This window comes from Ochotona curzoniae, unplaced genomic scaffold (genome assembly GCF_017591425.1).
Source record: "Ochotona curzoniae isolate NIBS_2020 unplaced genomic scaffold, NIBS_Ocur_1.0 contig_4516, whole genome shotgun sequence".
Taxonomy (NCBI): Eukaryota; Metazoa; Chordata; class Mammalia; order Lagomorpha; family Ochotonidae; genus Ochotona; species Ochotona curzoniae.
Genome location: NW_024466313.1, coordinates 3,627,304 through 3,644,748, shown reverse-complemented (window position 1 = coordinate 3,644,748; position 17,445 = coordinate 3,627,304). Strand labels below are relative to the sequence as shown.

The 17,445-nt window shown below is 65.3% G+C and overlaps 2 protein-coding genes across 3 annotated transcripts; both read left to right on the top strand.

Moving 5' to 3' along the window:
• The first annotated feature begins 1,121 nt into the window (after positions 1–1,121).
• DNMT3L (DNA methyltransferase 3 like) lies at positions 1,122–8,133 on the top strand. The gene is made up of 12 exons (XM_040986609.1): positions 1,122–1,212; positions 1,352–1,498; positions 1,987–2,031; positions 2,641–2,720; positions 2,794–2,906; positions 3,160–3,331; positions 3,718–3,805; positions 4,546–4,634; positions 6,111–6,186; positions 6,603–6,742; positions 7,131–7,216; positions 7,965–8,133. Exons 1-12 carry the CDS (start codon positions 1,122–1,124, stop codon positions 8,131–8,133), a joined length of 1,296 nt encoding a protein of 431 aa, XP_040842543.1.
• Positions 8,134–10,472: 2,339 nt separating this feature from the next.
• Positions 10,473–17,118, top strand: ICOSLG (inducible T cell costimulator ligand). 2 transcript variants are annotated; one of them, XM_040986690.1, is made up of 7 exons: positions 10,473–10,570; positions 12,354–12,394; positions 12,739–13,086; positions 13,446–13,739; positions 14,525–14,662; positions 15,223–15,258; positions 15,521–17,118. In XM_040986690.1, exons 1-7 carry the CDS (start codon positions 10,557–10,559, stop codon positions 15,529–15,531), a joined length of 882 nt encoding a protein of 293 aa, XP_040842624.1. In that variant the 5' UTR covers positions 10,473–10,556; the 3' UTR covers positions 15,532–17,118. The 2 variants fall into 2 exon arrangements, with proteins under 2 accessions (XP_040842624.1, XP_040842623.1); XM_040986689.1 differs by having other exon boundaries at positions 14,504–14,662.
• Positions 17,119–17,445: the final 327 nt, after the last annotated feature.

Genomic DNA, 17,445 nt, shown 5'->3' with positions numbered 1-17,445 from the left:
CTTGGGGTTTAAGCATTCCCTGGCCCCTCCTTTTTGGGTAGAAACCTACAGATAAAAGGTTCCGGGCAATGCTTGTGCCGCGCACCTCAATGTGTGGCCAAGACTTCAGTGGGCTTGGAAGGTTTTCCCCCAAGTTCCTCCCACAGGGTCTCACCCACACCCTGGCACGCTACAGGGTCCCCCACACACCCGGCACCTCACAGAGTCCCACCCACACCCCAGAACTTCCATGGGTCCTGCCCACGCCCCGGTACCCCCAGAGTCTCGTCCACACCCCAGCACCCTCCACCCAAGGCAGCTCCCAGCAGTGACCTCTGCTCAGCCCAGCCTGGTGGCCTTGGGCCAGGAAACCTTGGGTGGCTCCGGCCAGTTTCACAGCCAGCAAACCCTCAGGCCAGGAGTGGGTGGGGCCCCTGACGGCAGACTGTCCCAGACACCTCTCCAGACCCACCCACTTGCCACTGGCTATGAGGGCGCCTGCACACCCTTGGGGGCTGGGGCAGGGAGTGGTGAGTAACCACCAGTCGTGCCAGTTTCCATGTGGGTGCTGGTTCCAGTCCCGGCTGCTCCACTTCCCACCCAGCTCCCTGTTGCTGCACTTGGGAAGGCAGTACTGGGACCCCTGCACCCACGTGGGAGACCTGGGAGAAGCTCCTGGCTTTGGATTGGCTCACCTCTGGCCACTGTGGCCATTTGAGGAGTGAACCAGCAGATGGAAGCTCTCTCTCTTTCTGTAATTCTGCTCTTGAAAAGCAAGCAAACCCTGCCCCTTGCCTTCTGGGCTCGGGAACGGCGTCCCTCAGCGCTGCCCTGGCCGGCTCCCCGCCCACCATCCAACGCCCCAAATCAGTTCTCTCTCACCCCAGCATGCACCTCCACCCCTCCTCCAAAAATGCAGCCTGTGCCCCTCCCAGTTCCACCCCAACCCATCCCCCACCCCATCCCAGACGCCCACATTCCTCCCTCCCTCCCCCAGCCACCCCCGCACTCCCTAAGCCCCGCCCAGCACACCTGTCCCCAGCCCCAGCCCCCACCCCTACACGCCCCCGCCCGGCGCGTCCCCACCCACCGGGTCCTCTCCCACATTTCCTAAGGATTCCAGTAGCTTGGTCCCCTGCTCCATGGCGCTCCCCTCCCCGGAGACCCTGTGCAGCCTGGACCGTGTCCCCGCCAGCCGTCCGGACGAGCAGCAGTGGACAGTGTGTGACAATTGTGAGCTCCTTGGTCCCAGGCTGCCCAGGGCTTTCCTTGCTGAGGTCGGGGGGCCACTGGGAGGTGGGAGGTGGGATCTGTGGGGACTCAGCCCTGTTGAGACAGTTGGGTCTCACCTGGGGGACAGGGCCCCCCACAGCGCAGGGCTGCGAGTCAAAGCGTGCCGTCTCTTCTTCCCCCAACCCCCCACGGCCCCCCGTGGCAGCTGACCCCATCCTGGAGGTGGAAGCTGAGGGCAGCATGGATGTGACCCTGGTGGACGACTCTCCAACCCCCTCAGGCAGAGGTGAGAGCTGGCCGATTCCAGAGCTCCGGCCTGTACAGCAGCTGGCTTCTGGAATGTCCCAGAGTGGGGGCCAGGGATCCCCACGGGCCCTGCTGCTTGGGCCCCCAGGACACAAAAGGTGGGACAGAGAGCAGCGGCTGCTGCGGAAGCCGGGACGGGGTCTGGGCATGGGGGCAGGGGGAGGCGCACAGCTGCCTAGTGTAACAGACCACATGTGGCTGGTCGGCGAGGCAACGCCCAGCTTACCAGGCCGTGGGGTCCAGGTTGCCACATCCTGGGCAAAAGGTTTGCTGGGTGCGAATCGGTGTCACCAGGCTGGGCGGCCGCCTGGCACCTGGCGGGGAGCGAGGCTGCCCCTGGGGGTCCTGCCTCTGGGGAGGCATTTCCGGAATGTGGGACCTGGGAGGCCTGCAGGCAAGTGTCCCCCGCCCCCTGCTGACTTCCTGCCTCCCCCCCACACACAGCTCTTGTTTTCTGTTGTTTTCCAGAGCGTATTGAGCACGAGGTCAAAGTGAATCAGCGGAGTATAGAGGGTGGGTGTGCACCTGCTGGCGACCTGGGGGTGGGACGCAGCCTGAAGAGGCGCCCCTCCCGAAATTCCTTCCCTTGCCCCAGGGCCCCCGCAGCCTTGTCCCCAGGGAGGCTCCATGTCTCCAGTATCAGAACATTAAAAATATTTGTACGTCTTCATGAGAGAGGGATGCGATCTTCCATCTGCTGGTTCACTCCCTGAATGATCACTGCAGTCGGGGTTGGGCTGGTCCAAAGCCGGGAGCTTCCTCCGGGCTCCCGTGCGGGTGCAGGGAGCTGGGCGGGAGGTGGAGCAGCCGGGACGCGAACCAGGCGCTGCAGGTCTAACCTGTGGCTGCAGCCGCGACTTGCAGACTGCTTGACCTCTGCGGCGGCAGCCCCCAGCTTCAGCCATGGCCGCCTCTAATCACGTCCTCTCTGTCTCTGGTCCCTCCCTCGTGTTTCCACGAGACTTTGAGGACCTGCAGGAGGGTCAGCTAAGGGCCCTGCAGGGTCTGCCCTCCCTCCACTTAAACCGTGCCCCGTGGGCTGGGCGTTGGGTGACCTGGCCCCGCGGTGCTCGGCCTGAGCCCCGTCAGCGCAGACTAAGGCTGCATTGTTCTTCGCTGCAGACCTCTGCCTGTGCTGCGGGAGCCTCCAGGTGTACCGGCAGCATCCCCTGTTCCTGGGCGGCCTGTGCGCGCCTTGCAAGGTGAGCTGGGGGCGGCGGGGCGGGGCGGCGGGCCGCCCGGGACGGGGCTTCAGGGCAGCCTCTGCGCCCCCAGGACAAGTTCCTGGAAGCCCTCTTCCTCTACGACGACGACGGCTACCAGTCCTACTGCTCCATTTGCGGCCTGGGGGACACCCTGCTCCTTTGTGAGAGCCCCGACTGCACCCGGTGAGGGTCCTCCAGCCGGGCCACGCCCCTCGGGCTGGGATGAGGGGTGGGAGTTCCTCACGGCCGGGGGTGCACGGGGGTGCACGGGCCAGCCGACCCCCAGCCCCCGACGTGACAGCCGCTGGGCCCCGCCCCTCCCGGCAGGCCACTCCTGCAGGCTGTAAGTCGGGAGGGCGGGGAGGTTTAGGGGATTCTCCGAGTCGCTGAGCCCCCAGGGACGGGCAGGGGTGTCACTGACCCTCTGTATCCCCAGGGGCTATTGTTTCGCCTGTGTGGATGGCCTGGTGGGCCCGGGGAGCTCGGGGCTCATGCACACCATAAGCCCCTGGGTTTGTTTCCTGTGCCTGCCCGGCTCGCGCCATGGGCTCCTGCAGCGCCGGCGGAGGTGGCGGACCCAGCTGAAGGTCTTCCATGAGCAGGAGGCGGTAAGGCTGCAGAGCATACCCTGTCCTCGGGTGGGCTGTTCCAGGCCACAGGTGGAGCTCCGGGGGCGGGGCGGGGGGGCAGAGGAAGGGGTCAGGGAAGAGAGTGTCCCAGATGTGTCCAGAGCAGCTGGGCCACACGAAGGACCACTGGCGGTGCTGGGCAGGAGCGCTGAGCTTGCCAGGGCTGAGATGAAGTGTGTTGGCCTAGGCCCGATGGTGACCAGGGCTGAGAGCCAGCAGCTGGGGCAGGTGGCAGGCCCTGGTGTCCAGGTCAGGGTGTGGCCCACAGTCTGGGCAGGTGCTCTCTCCCTGCCCAGGGAGGAGGCCCGGCTGGTGGGTGGGGGTCAACACCCCCTCCTCCCTCCCTCCCCTTCTCTGCCAAGCAGGCCCGGCCCCTTGGGCTATACGAGACTGTACCGGCATGCAGGAGGAAGCCATTAAGGGTGCTGTCCCTTTTTGAGCACATCGAGAAAGGTGACCATGACGCGTCCCGGGGCATCTGGGGAACTGGCCACGCTCCTGCCTGCAGGGCATCTCCTGCACTGGGCAGTCAGAGCAGAGCGCTCGGAGGAAGTAGCCAGAAGAAGGCAGCAAAGTGGGAATGGAGCTGGGGCAGAGGGGCACCTCCTGGGAGAGGGGCCTGGGGCTGGGGAGGGTAGAGGCCCAGTGCCTGCAGCAGCAAACGCCAGGTGTGGACAGGATGGGCTGGCCGGGAGCCCTGAGGCACCTCCACCTGTCCCAGGCTGCCCTGCCACTTCCCCGCCCCACTGTGCCTGGAATCCTGCCCTTTGGGCCACACTGACCCCACCCATGGGTGCCATCGGAAATCTCCCATGCCTCCCACCCCAGTGTTCAGTCCCACAAGGTGCTTCTTGGTCTGTGGATGGCTCTGCCCACGGCTAGTCCCACCTAGAGGGAGGGACCTCAGTGGTCAGTGTCAGCCCCGACATGGACAAAAGAGTCGGCACTGCTCCAGCTCCCAGCCCCACAGCATGGTGAGCGACACTCATCCAGGGTGGCTGTGACCCATTGCCTGCCTGGCTCACATGGCACCAGTGGGTCAGCCTCCCCATCTCTGACACATGCTGGGCCCTCTGAGCTGTCGGCACGAGAAAGAAGCCGGTTCAGGGCCAGGTCACCTCCGGTACCTCGCTGGCCTGGGGCTGCCTGCGGGACACCCCCATCAGCCGCTGGGCCTGCGTCTGTCCCTGCAGAGCTGGCAAGCCTGGGCTTCCTGGAGACCGGGTCCAGCCCGGGCCAAGTAAGACATCTGGACAACGTGACGGACGTAGTGAGGAGGGACGTGAGTACCGGAGTCGGGAGGGGAGGGCTGTGCCAGGGGAACGTGTGGGCAGCCGGGCCCCAGGTGAGGCCAGGTGGAGGACCAACGTGTCCACCTGCTGGAGCTGGTCAGTGGCCAATGTGTAGGAAAAACCAGGACACTTTGAGATAAAGGAGGGTCCAGCAACGGCTCCTTTCTGAGTTCTTAACACTCAGTACTGTGGGTGATGGACACTCAGTACCGTGGGTGATGGACACTCGGTGTGGGTGATGGACACTCAGTACTGTTGGTGATGGACACTCAGTACTGTGGGTGATAGACACTCGGTGTGGGTGATGGACACTCGGTACCGTGGGTGATGGACACTGGGTGTGGGTGATGGACACTCGGTGTGGGTGATGGACACTCAGTACTGTGGGTGATGGACACTGGGTGTGGGTGATGGACACTCGGTGTGGGTGATGGACACTCAGTACTGTGGGTGATGGACACTCGGTGTGGGTGATGGACACTCGGTGTGGGTGATGGACACTCAGTACTGTGGGTGATGGACACTCAGTACTGTGGGTGATGGACACTCGGTACTGTGGGTGATGGACACTCGGTGTGGGTGATGGGCACTCAGTACTGTGGGTGATGGACACTCGGTACTGTGGGTGATGGACACTCGGTGTGGGTGATGGACACTCGGTACCGTGGGTGATGGACACTCGGTACCGTGGGTGATGGACACTCGGTACCGTGGGTGATGGACACTCGGTACCGTGGGTGATGGACACTCGGTGTGGGTGATGGACACTGGGTGTGGGTGATGGACACTCAGTACTGTGGGTGATGGACACTCAGTACTGTTGGTGATGGACACTCAGTACTCTGGGTGATAGACACTCGGTGTGGGTGATGGACACTCGGTGTGGGTGATGGACACTCAGTGTGGGTGATGGACACTCAGTACTGTGGGTGATGGACACTGGGTGTGGGTGATGGACACTCGGTGTGGGTGATGGACACTCAGTGTGGGTGATGGACACTCAGTACTGTGGGTGATGGACACTCGGTGTGGGTGATGGACACTCAGTACTGTGGGTGATGGACACTCGGTGTGGGTGATGGACACTCAGTACCGTGGGTGAAGCAGATGCACTGACCCCGCTGAGTAGGGTGTCCTGCCCCTCTTCCCGCCTGGCCCTGCCTGTCCTTCCCAGCCCCTGTGGCTGTGTGGTGGCCTCAGTGGACACAGGCTGTCCTGCATCACCCACCCCCAGTTCTCCTGCACTCCACCTGCATCTATCCTCAATGAGCCAGCAGAGCAGGACTCGGTCCCTGGGAGCAGAGCCCACGGGAGGCGCTCAGAGGCCGCTTCCTGGTGCCCAGTGAGGCCAACAGCTAGGGACAGCCCCTGTGGCTGCCCTGGCTGGGGTCCCGCCCTGCCAGGGCCCTGTGCTGCCCAGGGGAGGGCCGGTGGTCCCTGGCGCTCAGCCCCATGCTGTCCTGCAGGCGGAGCACTGGGGCCCCTTTGACCTGGTATATGGCTCAACTCCTCCGCTCGGCCACGCCAGTCCACGATCGCCGGGTAAGAGACGCTTGGAGGAAGGGGCTATGGGCACTACCATGGCCCATTTGCCCTCACCCCCTCAGGGGACTCACCTACAGTTAACAAATGGCTACGGGAGCGAAGGGGTACCCCCTTCCTAGACCCCTGCCCACTCATGCTGTCACTCTTTTTTTCACACTTGGCCCATGCTGCTTGGGGAGTCAGTTAGAGCAACTTGACCTCCAGGGCTTAGGGGCCAGTAGGAGCAAAACCGTGGTGGGTCAGGTGTGGGTCCAGACCCAGGACACACCCCACTCCAGCAACTGCCTCAAGCCCCTCCCACAGTGACCCTAGAGCGCCAAGCCCCTCCCACAGTGGCCCCAGCCCCTCCCACAGTGGCCCCAGCCCCTCCCACAGTGGCCCCAGTCCCTCCCACACAGTGCCCCTCCCCCCAGGCTGGTACCTGTTCCAGTTCCATCGCATGCTGCAGTATGCACAGCCCCCTGCGAGCACACAGCGGCCCTTCTTCTGGATGTTCGTGGACAATCTGCTGCTGACCAGGGATGACCTGGTCACGGCGACCCGCTTCTTGGAGGTGCGTGCTGAGCCTTGGGGACTTCAGGGGGGCAGCCTTGGAGGGCCACCCCTTCACGGAGAACCCCCACTCCTCTTAGCCTGTGTTCCGTGTGCCCCTAGGTTAGCAGGTGTCTTAGATGCAATCCATAGCCCAAAAGCTCTGAACACGATCTTTGCAGTGTTCAACAAAGTAGCCTCAGGCCCTGTCCTCTCTTGGAGCCTGTGGCCCTCCTCCTCAGGACATGCGAGGGGCACGCCCAGAGCAACTGGGCTGGGCCTCAGGGACGTCCCGGAACCGGGCAGCACCGGGCAGCCTACAGATGGCCACACGGTGCCAGCGTCCCACCCCAGCCAACACGGCAAGGCTCCAGGCTGAGCGGCAGCACCAGTGAGTCTCCCACCCACAGGTAGAGCCGGCAACCCTGCAGGACGTTCGTGGCCGCGTCCTCCAGGGCGCCATGCGCGTCTGGAGCAACATCCCGGCCGTGAACAGGTACCCCACAGGTGTCGGGGTGGGCGGCCTCCGGGCCAGGAGCCGGTGGCCAACATCCCCTCAGGCCTTCCTCCTGCCTGTCCCCCACATGCCTCCCTGGTCCTCGGCGCCCACACCTCCGGGCTCAGGGTCAGCCTGGGCCTCACCGCAAAGCTCTCCGCGTGGCCTGCACACGCCACATGGCACTCACACACACACAAGTGTCGGAACAAACGTTGCCTGCCTTTCCTGAGACAACTAAGTCCTGTCTTTTCCTGCCTGAGTGAATTTCCCGAAACTTCTTCCCACTCCACATTCCGGGTTGCAGCCTTCTGCTGGCTCACGGCCCTGTTAACGTCCCAGGCCTGGAGCCTGTGGTGGCAGCCCTCACCTGGCCACTCCCAGGTCCATGCTGAGGCAGCAAGCTGACCAGGCCGCTGCCTTGACTGGGGCACATCTGCAAAACCCCACGGGTGACTTGAGGTCATCTGGCACTCACTACAGAAGGCAGAGCAACCGCCCCCCGGGCTGGACCAAGCCGCGGCCGGGAGCAGGTCCTCCGTGGGAGTGAGACCTAAGCACCATGAGCCACTTCCCAGGGGCTACCTGGCCTGGGGGTCACTGCTGGTCGCTCCGCAGCAGGCCCATCTCCCCGGGAAGGGGGCAGCGTGGGCGCCTCTGGCCCCCATGGGGTGGGGAGAGCTCTTGGGGGCCCCTCCCAGCGTTCCTGCCTGGCGGGTGCGTCTCCCAACCCTTCTGTCCCCTGCAGCAGGCACGCGGAGCTGGCTCCGGAGGAGGAGACGGCCCTGCTGGCTCAGGGCTGTCGGCGAGCAAAGGCCTCTGGCGAGGGGCTGGCCAGGCTGCTGAAGAGCTGCTTCCTCCCGCTCAGAGAATATTTCAAGTGTTTTCCCCAGAGCCCACTTCCTCTCCACAAATGAGTCAGCTGCATGAGAAGACCTTTCCTCGAGCAAGGACTCGGCCCCCACTTCCCTCCTCGGACCCCCGTCCTCCTGCGGCTGCCACGGATCTGTCCCAGTGGCTCCTGGGGCTGCAGGTCCCGCCCCCTCCCCAGGGGCTGGTGGGCATGGGCTGGACCCCCAGAAGCATTACTGCCTTCCCTTGCAAAGTTAAAAGACCCTGTGATCCAGCCGCTGTGGGTTGCGTCCTTCCTACATGGGGTGGACGGGAGGGCTGGGTGGGACAGGTGTGTGCTGTTGTAGACAGCCCAAACACAGGCAGCAGGGGGATACGGACCAGCACAGCGCGTTGGGGAGGACACGGCCGGAGCCAACGGCAGGCTCTCTGCTGTCTGGGTTCCTGGAATGCAGGGCACTGATACAGCCCATCAGTCACACCTGGAAACAAGAAAGCACGGCTGTCGGGCGCCCGCCGAGATGGCAGCTCAGGCCCTGCCCCTCGGCACTGGGCAGCGGGCAGGGCAGGATGGACCTCCGTGTCCCTTAGGCAGACCGGAGCATCCCTGCTGGAGGACAAGGTTGGGCTCCTGCAGCACGGGGTGAATGTGCCCGCCTCTGTAGAGACACTGGGGTTACAGAAACCGTGGGACCCTGCCAGCGAGACCACTGGCCCCCCGGAGAGGCTGTGGCCATCTGACTGCACCATGAACTTTCCATGCCACCAAGGTGCCTGCCCTCAGACCCCCACGTGCGGTCTGTGAAGGTCCCACTCCCCACAGTGGGCAGAGCTGCCGCCAAGCCCCCACTAGAGGGAGGCAGAGCGCTGGCCACGCCAGAGGACAGACCACATGGGCACACAGTGGCTGGGTCGCAAGCCAGAGGACACTGCCAGCAGGGTTGCCAGAAGCGAAGTGAGAAGGGAGTCTGCCCCACAACCTGGTGAGCATGGACTCGGGCTTCTGGTCTACCGAGACAGCAAGTCAAGCTACCCAGTGTGGGGACAGTAGTTACAGCACCCAGAGGCTGGTGTGGGGTACTCTGTGGCAGCACCCACAGGCTGGTGCAGGGTGCCCAGATTCAGTGCTCACAGGATGACATTCCCCCTGCAGCATTTGGGACCAGGCCCACCCGTGGGGCGCCCCGCTTCTTGCCGCCCTGGGATCTTATTGTGGGCTTGGGGGCAGAGCGCGCAGCGGGGGAGGGAGGGGCGTGCCAATCAGCACAGTGCAGAGCCAGGGGTGGGTGGTCGTGATAACCGCAGAGGCGGGCACTGCCCCTGGGCCTGTCCAATCAGAGTGCGCCTAGGGAGCTGCCCCTTCTAGCGCAGTTCACCTGCTCTGTAGTCTGGAGGTGGGTGCTGGGTGTGCAGAGGTGGGAGTCCGGGGATAGCCGTGGGGTCCAGGATTGAGCCGTACCTGCGATTTACGGCGTGTGCACCCTAGGAGCCCACAGGGGCCTGGCCAGTGCCTGATGCTGCCCAGTGCTGTTAGTGCCCAGCCTCCGGGGCCACAGGGCGGCCCTGGCATGGACTGTGAATGCCCTCGGTCCGCAGACGGGGTCCCTCATGAGCTTCATCCCGGCTCCCACAGGTGCCGCCTCTGAGGGGGGAGGCCCTGCCCTTCCTGACCCCTCACCTCGGTGACACCCGCCTGGCAGAAGTCCCAGAGGGGAGGCCAAGGGAGGGGACTGGGCTGATGGGGAGGGACTCCGTGGGATGCTGGGTCAGAAATGGAAGAGCGAGTAAGCCTGCAGGAGCAGGTGGATCCGCTGTCCAGGCTGCCGGCTTTTACAAAAGTGACACGCAGCGTAGGCAGCTGGTCCAGTCGCCTGGCCAAGCAGAGCCGTACAAAGAGGGCAGCCCAGTAACTGGTTTCCCACCTGCCTGGGGACCTCTGCTCCCAGCTTCAACCTGGCCCAGCCCAGCCATCGCGGCCACCTCTCTCTCTGACCCTGAATCTTTCCCTCTTGAAGAGGCCGTGCTGCGGACGGTCCACCCCCAAAGGCCAGGGCAGCAGAGCGGCCTCCCCGCCCCAGGGCCTGGGATCCAGAGCCCACAGCCCCGGCTTGGACCCGTGAGTCACGCTCAGGGAGCGGCGGCTGGTCGGGGCGAGGGGCATTCCGGGCGACTGGGGACGTAGACGGGGCTCGCCGCGCCCGCCTTCCCGCGGCGCCCCTGGCCGCCAGGCCGTCCCTGCAGCCCGCGGTGCCCAGCTGGGGGGACCCGGCCAGCTTCGGCAGAGCCCGCCTCCGGCCCGGGACAGTCACGGTCAGGAGAGGGGCGTGCCCGGCGTCACGTGGCCTGGAGAGGCGGGCACCGGCGAGTTCTCCCTGGCTCAGTCGCTGCGCTGCGCTGCCCGGACGCGTCCCGCGGCCACGGCTCTGCGCGCTCAGGGCCCTCGCGCCGAGCTCCCGGGGCCCCGCGGACGGAGGTCTTGGCCGTCACCATGAGGCTGCGAAGGTGGGACGTGCGTGCCTGATGCGGGTTCGCGGGCAGGACGCGGGCGCGGCTGGCCGGAGCGGGGTGGCCGGCCCGGAGTGGGGCCGAGGGCGGCACCCGCCTTCCCTCCGCTCACCTGGCGATGCGGGAGGCGCGCGGAGGATCTGGCGCTGTCTCCTGTCGGCCTGGGCGCGCGGGGTCGGGGCTGGAACTTTGGCACGGGCGGCAGCGCGTGGGCGTTCCTGGGGTGAGGTCAGGCGCAAGCTGGCGGCGGGGGGCCTTGGACACCCACGCCCTGGGCCGGCGCTCTGCGTCCCGCTCTGGGACTGGCTGATACCCAGAAATCCGAGTGTGGTGGGCAGGGACACGTCCAGGGACCCCCCACACACACACACGCACGGGCACGGGCACCCGGCCTGGCCGCCCCGGGGCTTGGGGCGATGACAGCCTGACGCCTTCGGGCCAGCGCCGCCTCTCGGTGTCCACACTCCCACGCTGTCACTGTGCCGCCCGCGGCCCCAATAGAAATGTGCGCGCGGTTAGGCGCTCACCTGGTGCACACGTCCCCACAGTCCCCGCCAGCCACCTGCCCCAAGGGCCAGAGAGGGGTTGGAGTCGGGCGGGCTGCGTTAGAACGCAGACGGTGGATGGCATGAGAAGGCCACCTGGTTGGCACGGGCGGGCAGGCGGGGCTCCCGAGCGCATCTCCCCACCCCTAGGAAAGCCCCCAGGTGTCTCGGAGGGGCCCCACAAACGGAGGGGGCGGGGGTGGGAGTGGGGAAGCCTGGGCCCCGGGTTCACTACACCCTTGTCCCTCATCAGTCCGCAGCGCCCAGAGGTGCTGCCACCACAGACGAGTAAAAAGGCACGGATGCCACAGGGGTTGGGGGTCTGGTGGCTCCTGAGGTTGCCCAAGCAGGTGCTGGAAGACAGGAAGGGGGGCAGTGGCGCCAGGCGCCCTGTGCAGCGGGGGGTGCGGCAGACGCCCCAGCTTGAGGGAGCGAGGCTGGGCATCCGGCAGTGGCCAGGCCCCGGGTGGGCGGTGCTGAGGGTCCCCGGCAGAAGGGGCCGGCGCCACGGGGTCACGGAGGGGCCGAGCAGAGGGAGGATCTGAAAAACCAGGAGCCGCCAGACGGTTTCGGGTCGGCGGCCGCCAAGGGGGCCAGCCCCAGCTCAGCGCACACAGCTGGGCCTCTGATTCACCCTGCCGCCAGCGCGTCCCAGGCCCCTTCCCTCCACCCCTCCCCTCCCATCTCCCAGCCCCTCAGGGCTTGCCCTGTGTGGGACAAGGGGGTGTCCTGGTTTCTCTCCCCCTGGTGGGTGCCGCTGCCTCCTGTCTGGGGAACCAGCCTACCACTTGGAGGAAGCAGCTAACTTACTTGGGTCTGCCTCACCTGGGCCGCCTCATGGTCCATCTCACCTGGGCCCCCTCACCTGGGCCACCTCACCTGGGCCCGCCTCATGGTCCATCTCACCTGGGCCCCCTCACCTGGGCCACCTCACCTGGGCCGCCTCATGGTCCATCTCACCTGGGCCCCCTCACCTGGGCCACCTCACCTGGGCCGCCTCATGGTCCATCTCACCTGGGCCACCTCACCTGGGCCGCCTCATGGTCCATCTCACCTGGGCCCCCTCACCTGGGCCACCTCACCTGGGCCCGCCTCATGGTCCAGCTCACCTGGGCCGCCTCACGTGGGCGTGCCTCACCTGGGTCCGCCTCGTGGTCCAGCTCACCTGGGCCGCCTCACCTGGGCCTGCCTCATCTGGGCCCAGCTCACTGGCCTTTCTGGTATTTGCTTTGCAGTACTGGAATGTTCTTGCTGCTGCTCGGCGTCCTGCGGGCTGGTAAGTACAGGCACTGGGGAGCGGGCACCACCTCCACCTGCACATCCCATCCTGCCATGGGGCCTGAGGTCTAACAGCTGCCAGCTTCCGGCAGAGCTGGGTCCAGACGGTGGCCCTCCCACAGCCGAGCAGTGGTCCCAGGCCACTCCCGAGGGCTTTTCTGAGTCCAGACAGCTAAAGGTCCTGTACCGCACACTGGTTTTCACTTTCATGTTCATTAGGCCAGCCTCTCCCCGCCAGCCTGGCAGTGCCGCTGGCTCCGCCCTGCTCTCGCTGTGGCCCGAGCAGCTCCCTGGGCCGGAGCCGGCCTGGGAGGATGAGCCGCCCGCATGTGGCCCTTGCAGATGTCCAGGAGGAGAAGGTGCGCGCCATGGTGGGCAGCAAGGTGCAGCTGGGCTGCCTGGGCCCCGAGGGCAGCAGCTTCAACCTGAGTGACCTCATGGTGTACTGGCAAGTCAGCGGCTCCAAGACGGTGGTCGCGTACTACTTCCCGGAGAACAGCTCGGCCGTGCACCAGGACAGCCGCTACCGCAACCGCGCCCACCTCTCGCCCGCCGCCATGAAGCAGGGCGACTTCTCCCTGCACCTGTTCAACGTCACGCCGCAGGACGCACAGACATTCCACTGTCTGGTGTTCTGCAAGACCACGCTGGAGGAGGTTCTGAAGGTGGTGGTGACGTTGCACGTGGCCGGTGAGATGCCCTGGAGACCCCCGCCACCCGCTGCCCTCTGTTCCCTGGGGAAGGGCTCCTCGCCTGAGCATTAGGCCTCTATGGGCCCTGGAGCCTGATGGAAGGAGTTGAGGCAGGACTGAGGTTCAGGCAGAGAGCGGGAGGTGCCAGGGAGTGGAGGGCATGCCTCACGGGGTATCAGCTTATGCCCAGCGCTGGGGCCGGCCACGTTGGTTCTCAGTGGGGGACTGGCACCACCCGGCTGGATCAGCCGCATCCCCTCCCTCCCGCCTGGATTCTGGCATCAGCGTCAGAGGCTGGACAGCCCTGCATGGCAGCCAAGTCCCAGGCCTTGCTGACCGCCCACTTCCTCCACCCAGCCAACTACAGCATGCCCGTGGTCAGCTCGCCCGGCGCCGTGCCCCAGGGCTCGGAACTCACCTTCACATGCACATCCACCAACGGCTACCCCGCGCCCAGAGTCTACTGGATCAACAGGACGGACAGCAGCCTGCTGGACGAGGCCCTGCAGAACAACACCGTGTCCCTGAACGCGCGTGGCCTGTACGACGTGGTCAGCGTGCTGACGGTGCCCCACAGCCCACACGTGGATGTCGGCTGCTGCATCGAGAACGCTCTCCTCCGTCAGAACCTCACGGTTGGCAGCCAGCCAGGTGGGAGTCCTGTCCCTGAGCCTGAGGGTTCCGTCCCAGGCACCTGCTGGGCCATGGGGCAGGCATCCACCCCCTGGACATGGGGTCCAGCCTGTGACTCAGTGTGGCCCCTGCCCTGCTGACTGCACTGCCAGCCTGCCAGCTCGGACACCTGAAGGTGTTCCCAGGGGCCTGCAATGTCCCACACCCAGGAACCAGGACCGGGAGTGGGCCCAGGAAGCTGTCCTCCAAGGCCCTGGCTGGGTGTGGCCAGCAGCCCCTCCCCGGCGTCTGTGGGAAGCCCTGGGATTGCTGTTGAGCCCCGCACCCTGACCACTCTGGGTGCTGGACACACCACGACCGTGTCCTCCGCAGGGGATCCCCTAGAAGGGTCCCAAGTCAGGGCCCACATACTTGTGAGAGCCCACATGTGGGAAGCAGACACGGCGGGATCAGGGTTGGCTGCTGTGGGCATGGAGAGGGGCTCAGGCCAGATGCCTGGGCACACCATGCTCGGAGACTCGAGGTAGCACCTGAGGAGGGACCAGCAGGTGCCCAGGGGCATGGCGGTGAGAAACTTCTGGAACAAGACCATGGGTGTGGATATTCATGTCGGGCTGTGGGAGTGCTGGACCTCTCTGGGGGTGCTCAGGGCTGGGACACACACCCAGCTGGGAGCACGATGGCATCAGGGGCCCTGGAGCTGCCCGGGCAGTGCCCAGCCTGGAGTAAGGCAGTATGTGCCTAAGGCCCCCTGAGCCCCAGGCTGTCCTCGCTTCTTACAGAATCTATCGTGGGAGTTGCAGACAGGATCACGGAGCACCCAGCCAGCCCCACAGAGGAGAGGGGTTCCAGCGTGCTTGTCATCCTTGCCGTGCTGTGCGTGGTTGCGGCCGTGGCCGTGGGCTGGGTGTGCAGGAGCCGGTGTCCCCGTGGCTACGCAGGTAGGATGGCCCACGTGGGTCTTGTCTGCTGGAACTTGCCCCCTCTGCACGTGCGACTTCTGCGGGAGCCGCCGCACTGTGTGGGCGTGAGCAGCCCCAGCACCTGCTGGGTGCCAGGTCTAGGGGCAGCCAGGCCAGTAGAGAGCTGGGAGAAGCTGAGTCCAGCTCCGTGGGCATGCTGCGATCTGAGGGGCCAGGCTGGCTGGCTGGCCGGCCATCATCTGTCAGCTCTCCGTCCTCTCTGGCTGGTCTGCGAGGCCAGAATTCATGTTCCTACTGTGTGAGGTGGAGCACCACAGTCCACTGGCCTGTGTCCCCGTGTGGACGCCTGGGAGGGCTCCCTTGGTGGGCCCCGTGGAAAGGCAGAGGTGGGGCTGGGGCGCCAGAGTCCTGGCTGCAGGAGCCAGCCCCTGTGTCCCAGTGCTGCCTGCCCTGCTGGGGCCCCGGGTCCAGGATGCGGGATGCTGGGATGCCTGCACGCAGTGTGGGTGCCCTGAGCTCAGAACCGCTGGGGTCTTCAGGGCTCCCCAACCTCTTGAACCCGCTGGTTTGTCCTGCAGGTGCCCAGGTCGTGACAGCTCTGCATCAGCTTCCAGGTGAGTCTAAAGTTATTGCTCCTGCCAACCCATGACAGCCCCATGGCCTCTCTGACACGCCGGGGGAGGGGGTCCCTGAGACCCCACACCTGCCCCTGCCTGGCTGCAGCTCTCCCGAGCGAGGGGCTCCCCGCCCTGGCAGCCTGCTTCGTGCAGAGCTCCAGCCCCGAGGTTCCCCAGCAGCTCAGCTCACCCGGCCCATGCCTCGCTAGGTCTGACACCCCTCCCGCTCCCCTCACCCCTTCTCCTCTTTCGTCTCAAGACCGCGCTTGACTGGACACCAACCAGGACCCGGACGGCGTTGGTCAGATGTTCTTGTCGGACAGTGACGGCTGCTTTAGAAGGGACTGGCACGGGACAGGTGGCAGAGAGGACCTCAGATGCTTTCTCCCTGTGAGCTGTGAGCACCACCAGAAGCTCATGGTGCCCCCTGATGAGGGCACCCCACTGCCAGCTGAAGGCGCCTCGCAGCGTGCTCGCCTGCACCGAGCCATGCCCCTTCTCGGCCCTGTTGGCCTCCAAGAGGCACCGGATTCTGAACTGCTCCAAGATGCTTTGTGCACAGGCCAAGTGGGGTCGCCGCCGTCCCCTGGGATGGGTCCGTACCACCCTGAGGGCGCCTGGCTGTCCTGCTGGCCACCCCCGTCCACTCACGCACAAGCACATGTGTGTGGAAGCAGGAGACACTCAACATGGACGGCATAGCTCCCCCACGTGGGTCCATGGGGACCCCGTGAGCGGTCCCCCACATGCAGATGGCATTAGAAAGTCAGGCTACAGCCACCCTGGGACAGAGGCCGAGGCCTCCGTGCCTCCCTCCCCCGCGTGGAGGCACACTGCCTTGGGCGTGTGCGTCCTTTGGCTTGGAGGCCTGAGCCCATCCGGTCCCTAGTGGATGCTGCCTGTCCCCTCGAGAGGCAGGGTCTGGTGTTCTCAGGGTGAGGACAGTGGCAGAAGCTGTGGCTCAGACCTGGCCCCCTGGGGTGTCCCCCTGGAATGTGGCTGTCAGGGATATGCCACATCAGCCATAGTGGCCAGAACTCATGCCCTCAGGGCTGTCCCCCTGCGGGTCCCTGGGGGTCCTGGCAGGGGACTGGTGACTGCCACCAGGGCCCAGGTCCTGCCCGCTTCCTCCCTTGGGGTCTCCCTCACACTGCGACCCTGGGAGGTGCTGCCACCCACAGCTGTCTGTCGCCCCCTCACCACACCCCATAGGTGTCCCCCGGCTCAGCCAGTAAGACAGCTGTGGCCCTGGCACCATGCTGAATACAGGCCATGGGCAGTGAGCATGCTGGGGACAGAAGATGTGACCCTGGCGGTGTGGCCTGGAGAAGCACCACTGGCCAGGCCGGGGCGCCTTGAGGGAAGCTGACCCCTGTCCTGCGTCAGTGGCCCCTCCCTCCTGCCCTGGCTCTCTGGTCTTGGTGAGTGCCCAGCACCAAGGAGCCTGTGCCAGGTTGCACTGCCCTAGGCCAGCAAGGACGCTTGGGGGTGCAGCTGTGGCTCACACCCTGGGGAAAAGGTGTCCCAATGGCCCCGTGCACTGGCACAGGCCTGGCCCCTCCCAGCCTCACCGGCCGTGTCTGACCAAGTGCTGCCGCCCCATGGCTCTGCAACAGCTGGGTCCGGGTGTCTGGACACACAGCCTTGGTCTTGGGGCTGTGAAGTGCCCAGGCCAGTTCCTGGCCATGTCCTGCCTCCAGCCTGCCCCTGCCGTGTCTGGTCACTGTCCCACAGGGCCAGAGTGGGTCAGACGAGGCCCCTGGTGTTCCATCCGACATCACCACGGAGGCTGGGAATCCTTCATATGTAACAGGCTGTTATTTGTTTTTTGTCTTTTTTAAACAATGTTGTTTTTGTTAAAAATTGGTTGATTTATTTGGAAGCCTTCACTTGGAGGGATTCCTTCCTCCGGCTCACCCCCCAGATGGCCGGGCCAGAGCCGTTTCACCTGGAGCTCGTCTCGGCCTCCCAGGTGGGGGCAAGCACAGGCACGTTGGCAGGGAGAGAAGTGGAGAGCTGGGACTCAAACCGGTGCCCAGTGTCACCAGCAGTGGCTTTACCTGCTATGCCATGATGCTGGCCCCAGTAGGCTAGTTTTAAAGTGGAAATTTTGTGTGGCGCTCGACTGATGGCGAGAGCCAGTGGCCCTAGAACAAAGGTCGTCACCACTGTGACAAGAGCTAG

Bases quoted from the DNA above. Each gene is read 5' to 3' on its own strand.
- DNMT3L (XM_040986609.1), top strand. From the start codon at position 1,122: ATGGCGCTCCCCTCCCCGGAGACCCTGTGCAGCCTGGACCGTGTCCCC. The intron at 2,721-2,793 runs GTGAGCTGGGGG...CTGCGCCCCCAG, and splicing joins GCCTGTGCGCGCCTTGCAAG to GACAAGTTCCTGGAAGCCCT. The intron at 6,743-7,130 runs GTGCGTGCTGAG...TCCCACCCACAG, and splicing joins CGGCGACCCGCTTCTTGGAG to GTAGAGCCGGCAACCCTGCA.
- ICOSLG (XM_040986689.1), top strand. The intron at 13,740-14,503 runs GTGGGAGTCCTG...CGCTTCTTACAG, and splicing joins CACGGTTGGCAGCCAGCCAG to AATCTATCGTGGGAGTTGCA. The intron at 14,663-15,222 runs GTAGGATGGCCC...TTTGTCCTGCAG, and splicing joins GTGTCCCCGTGGCTACGCAG to GTGCCCAGGTCGTGACAGCT.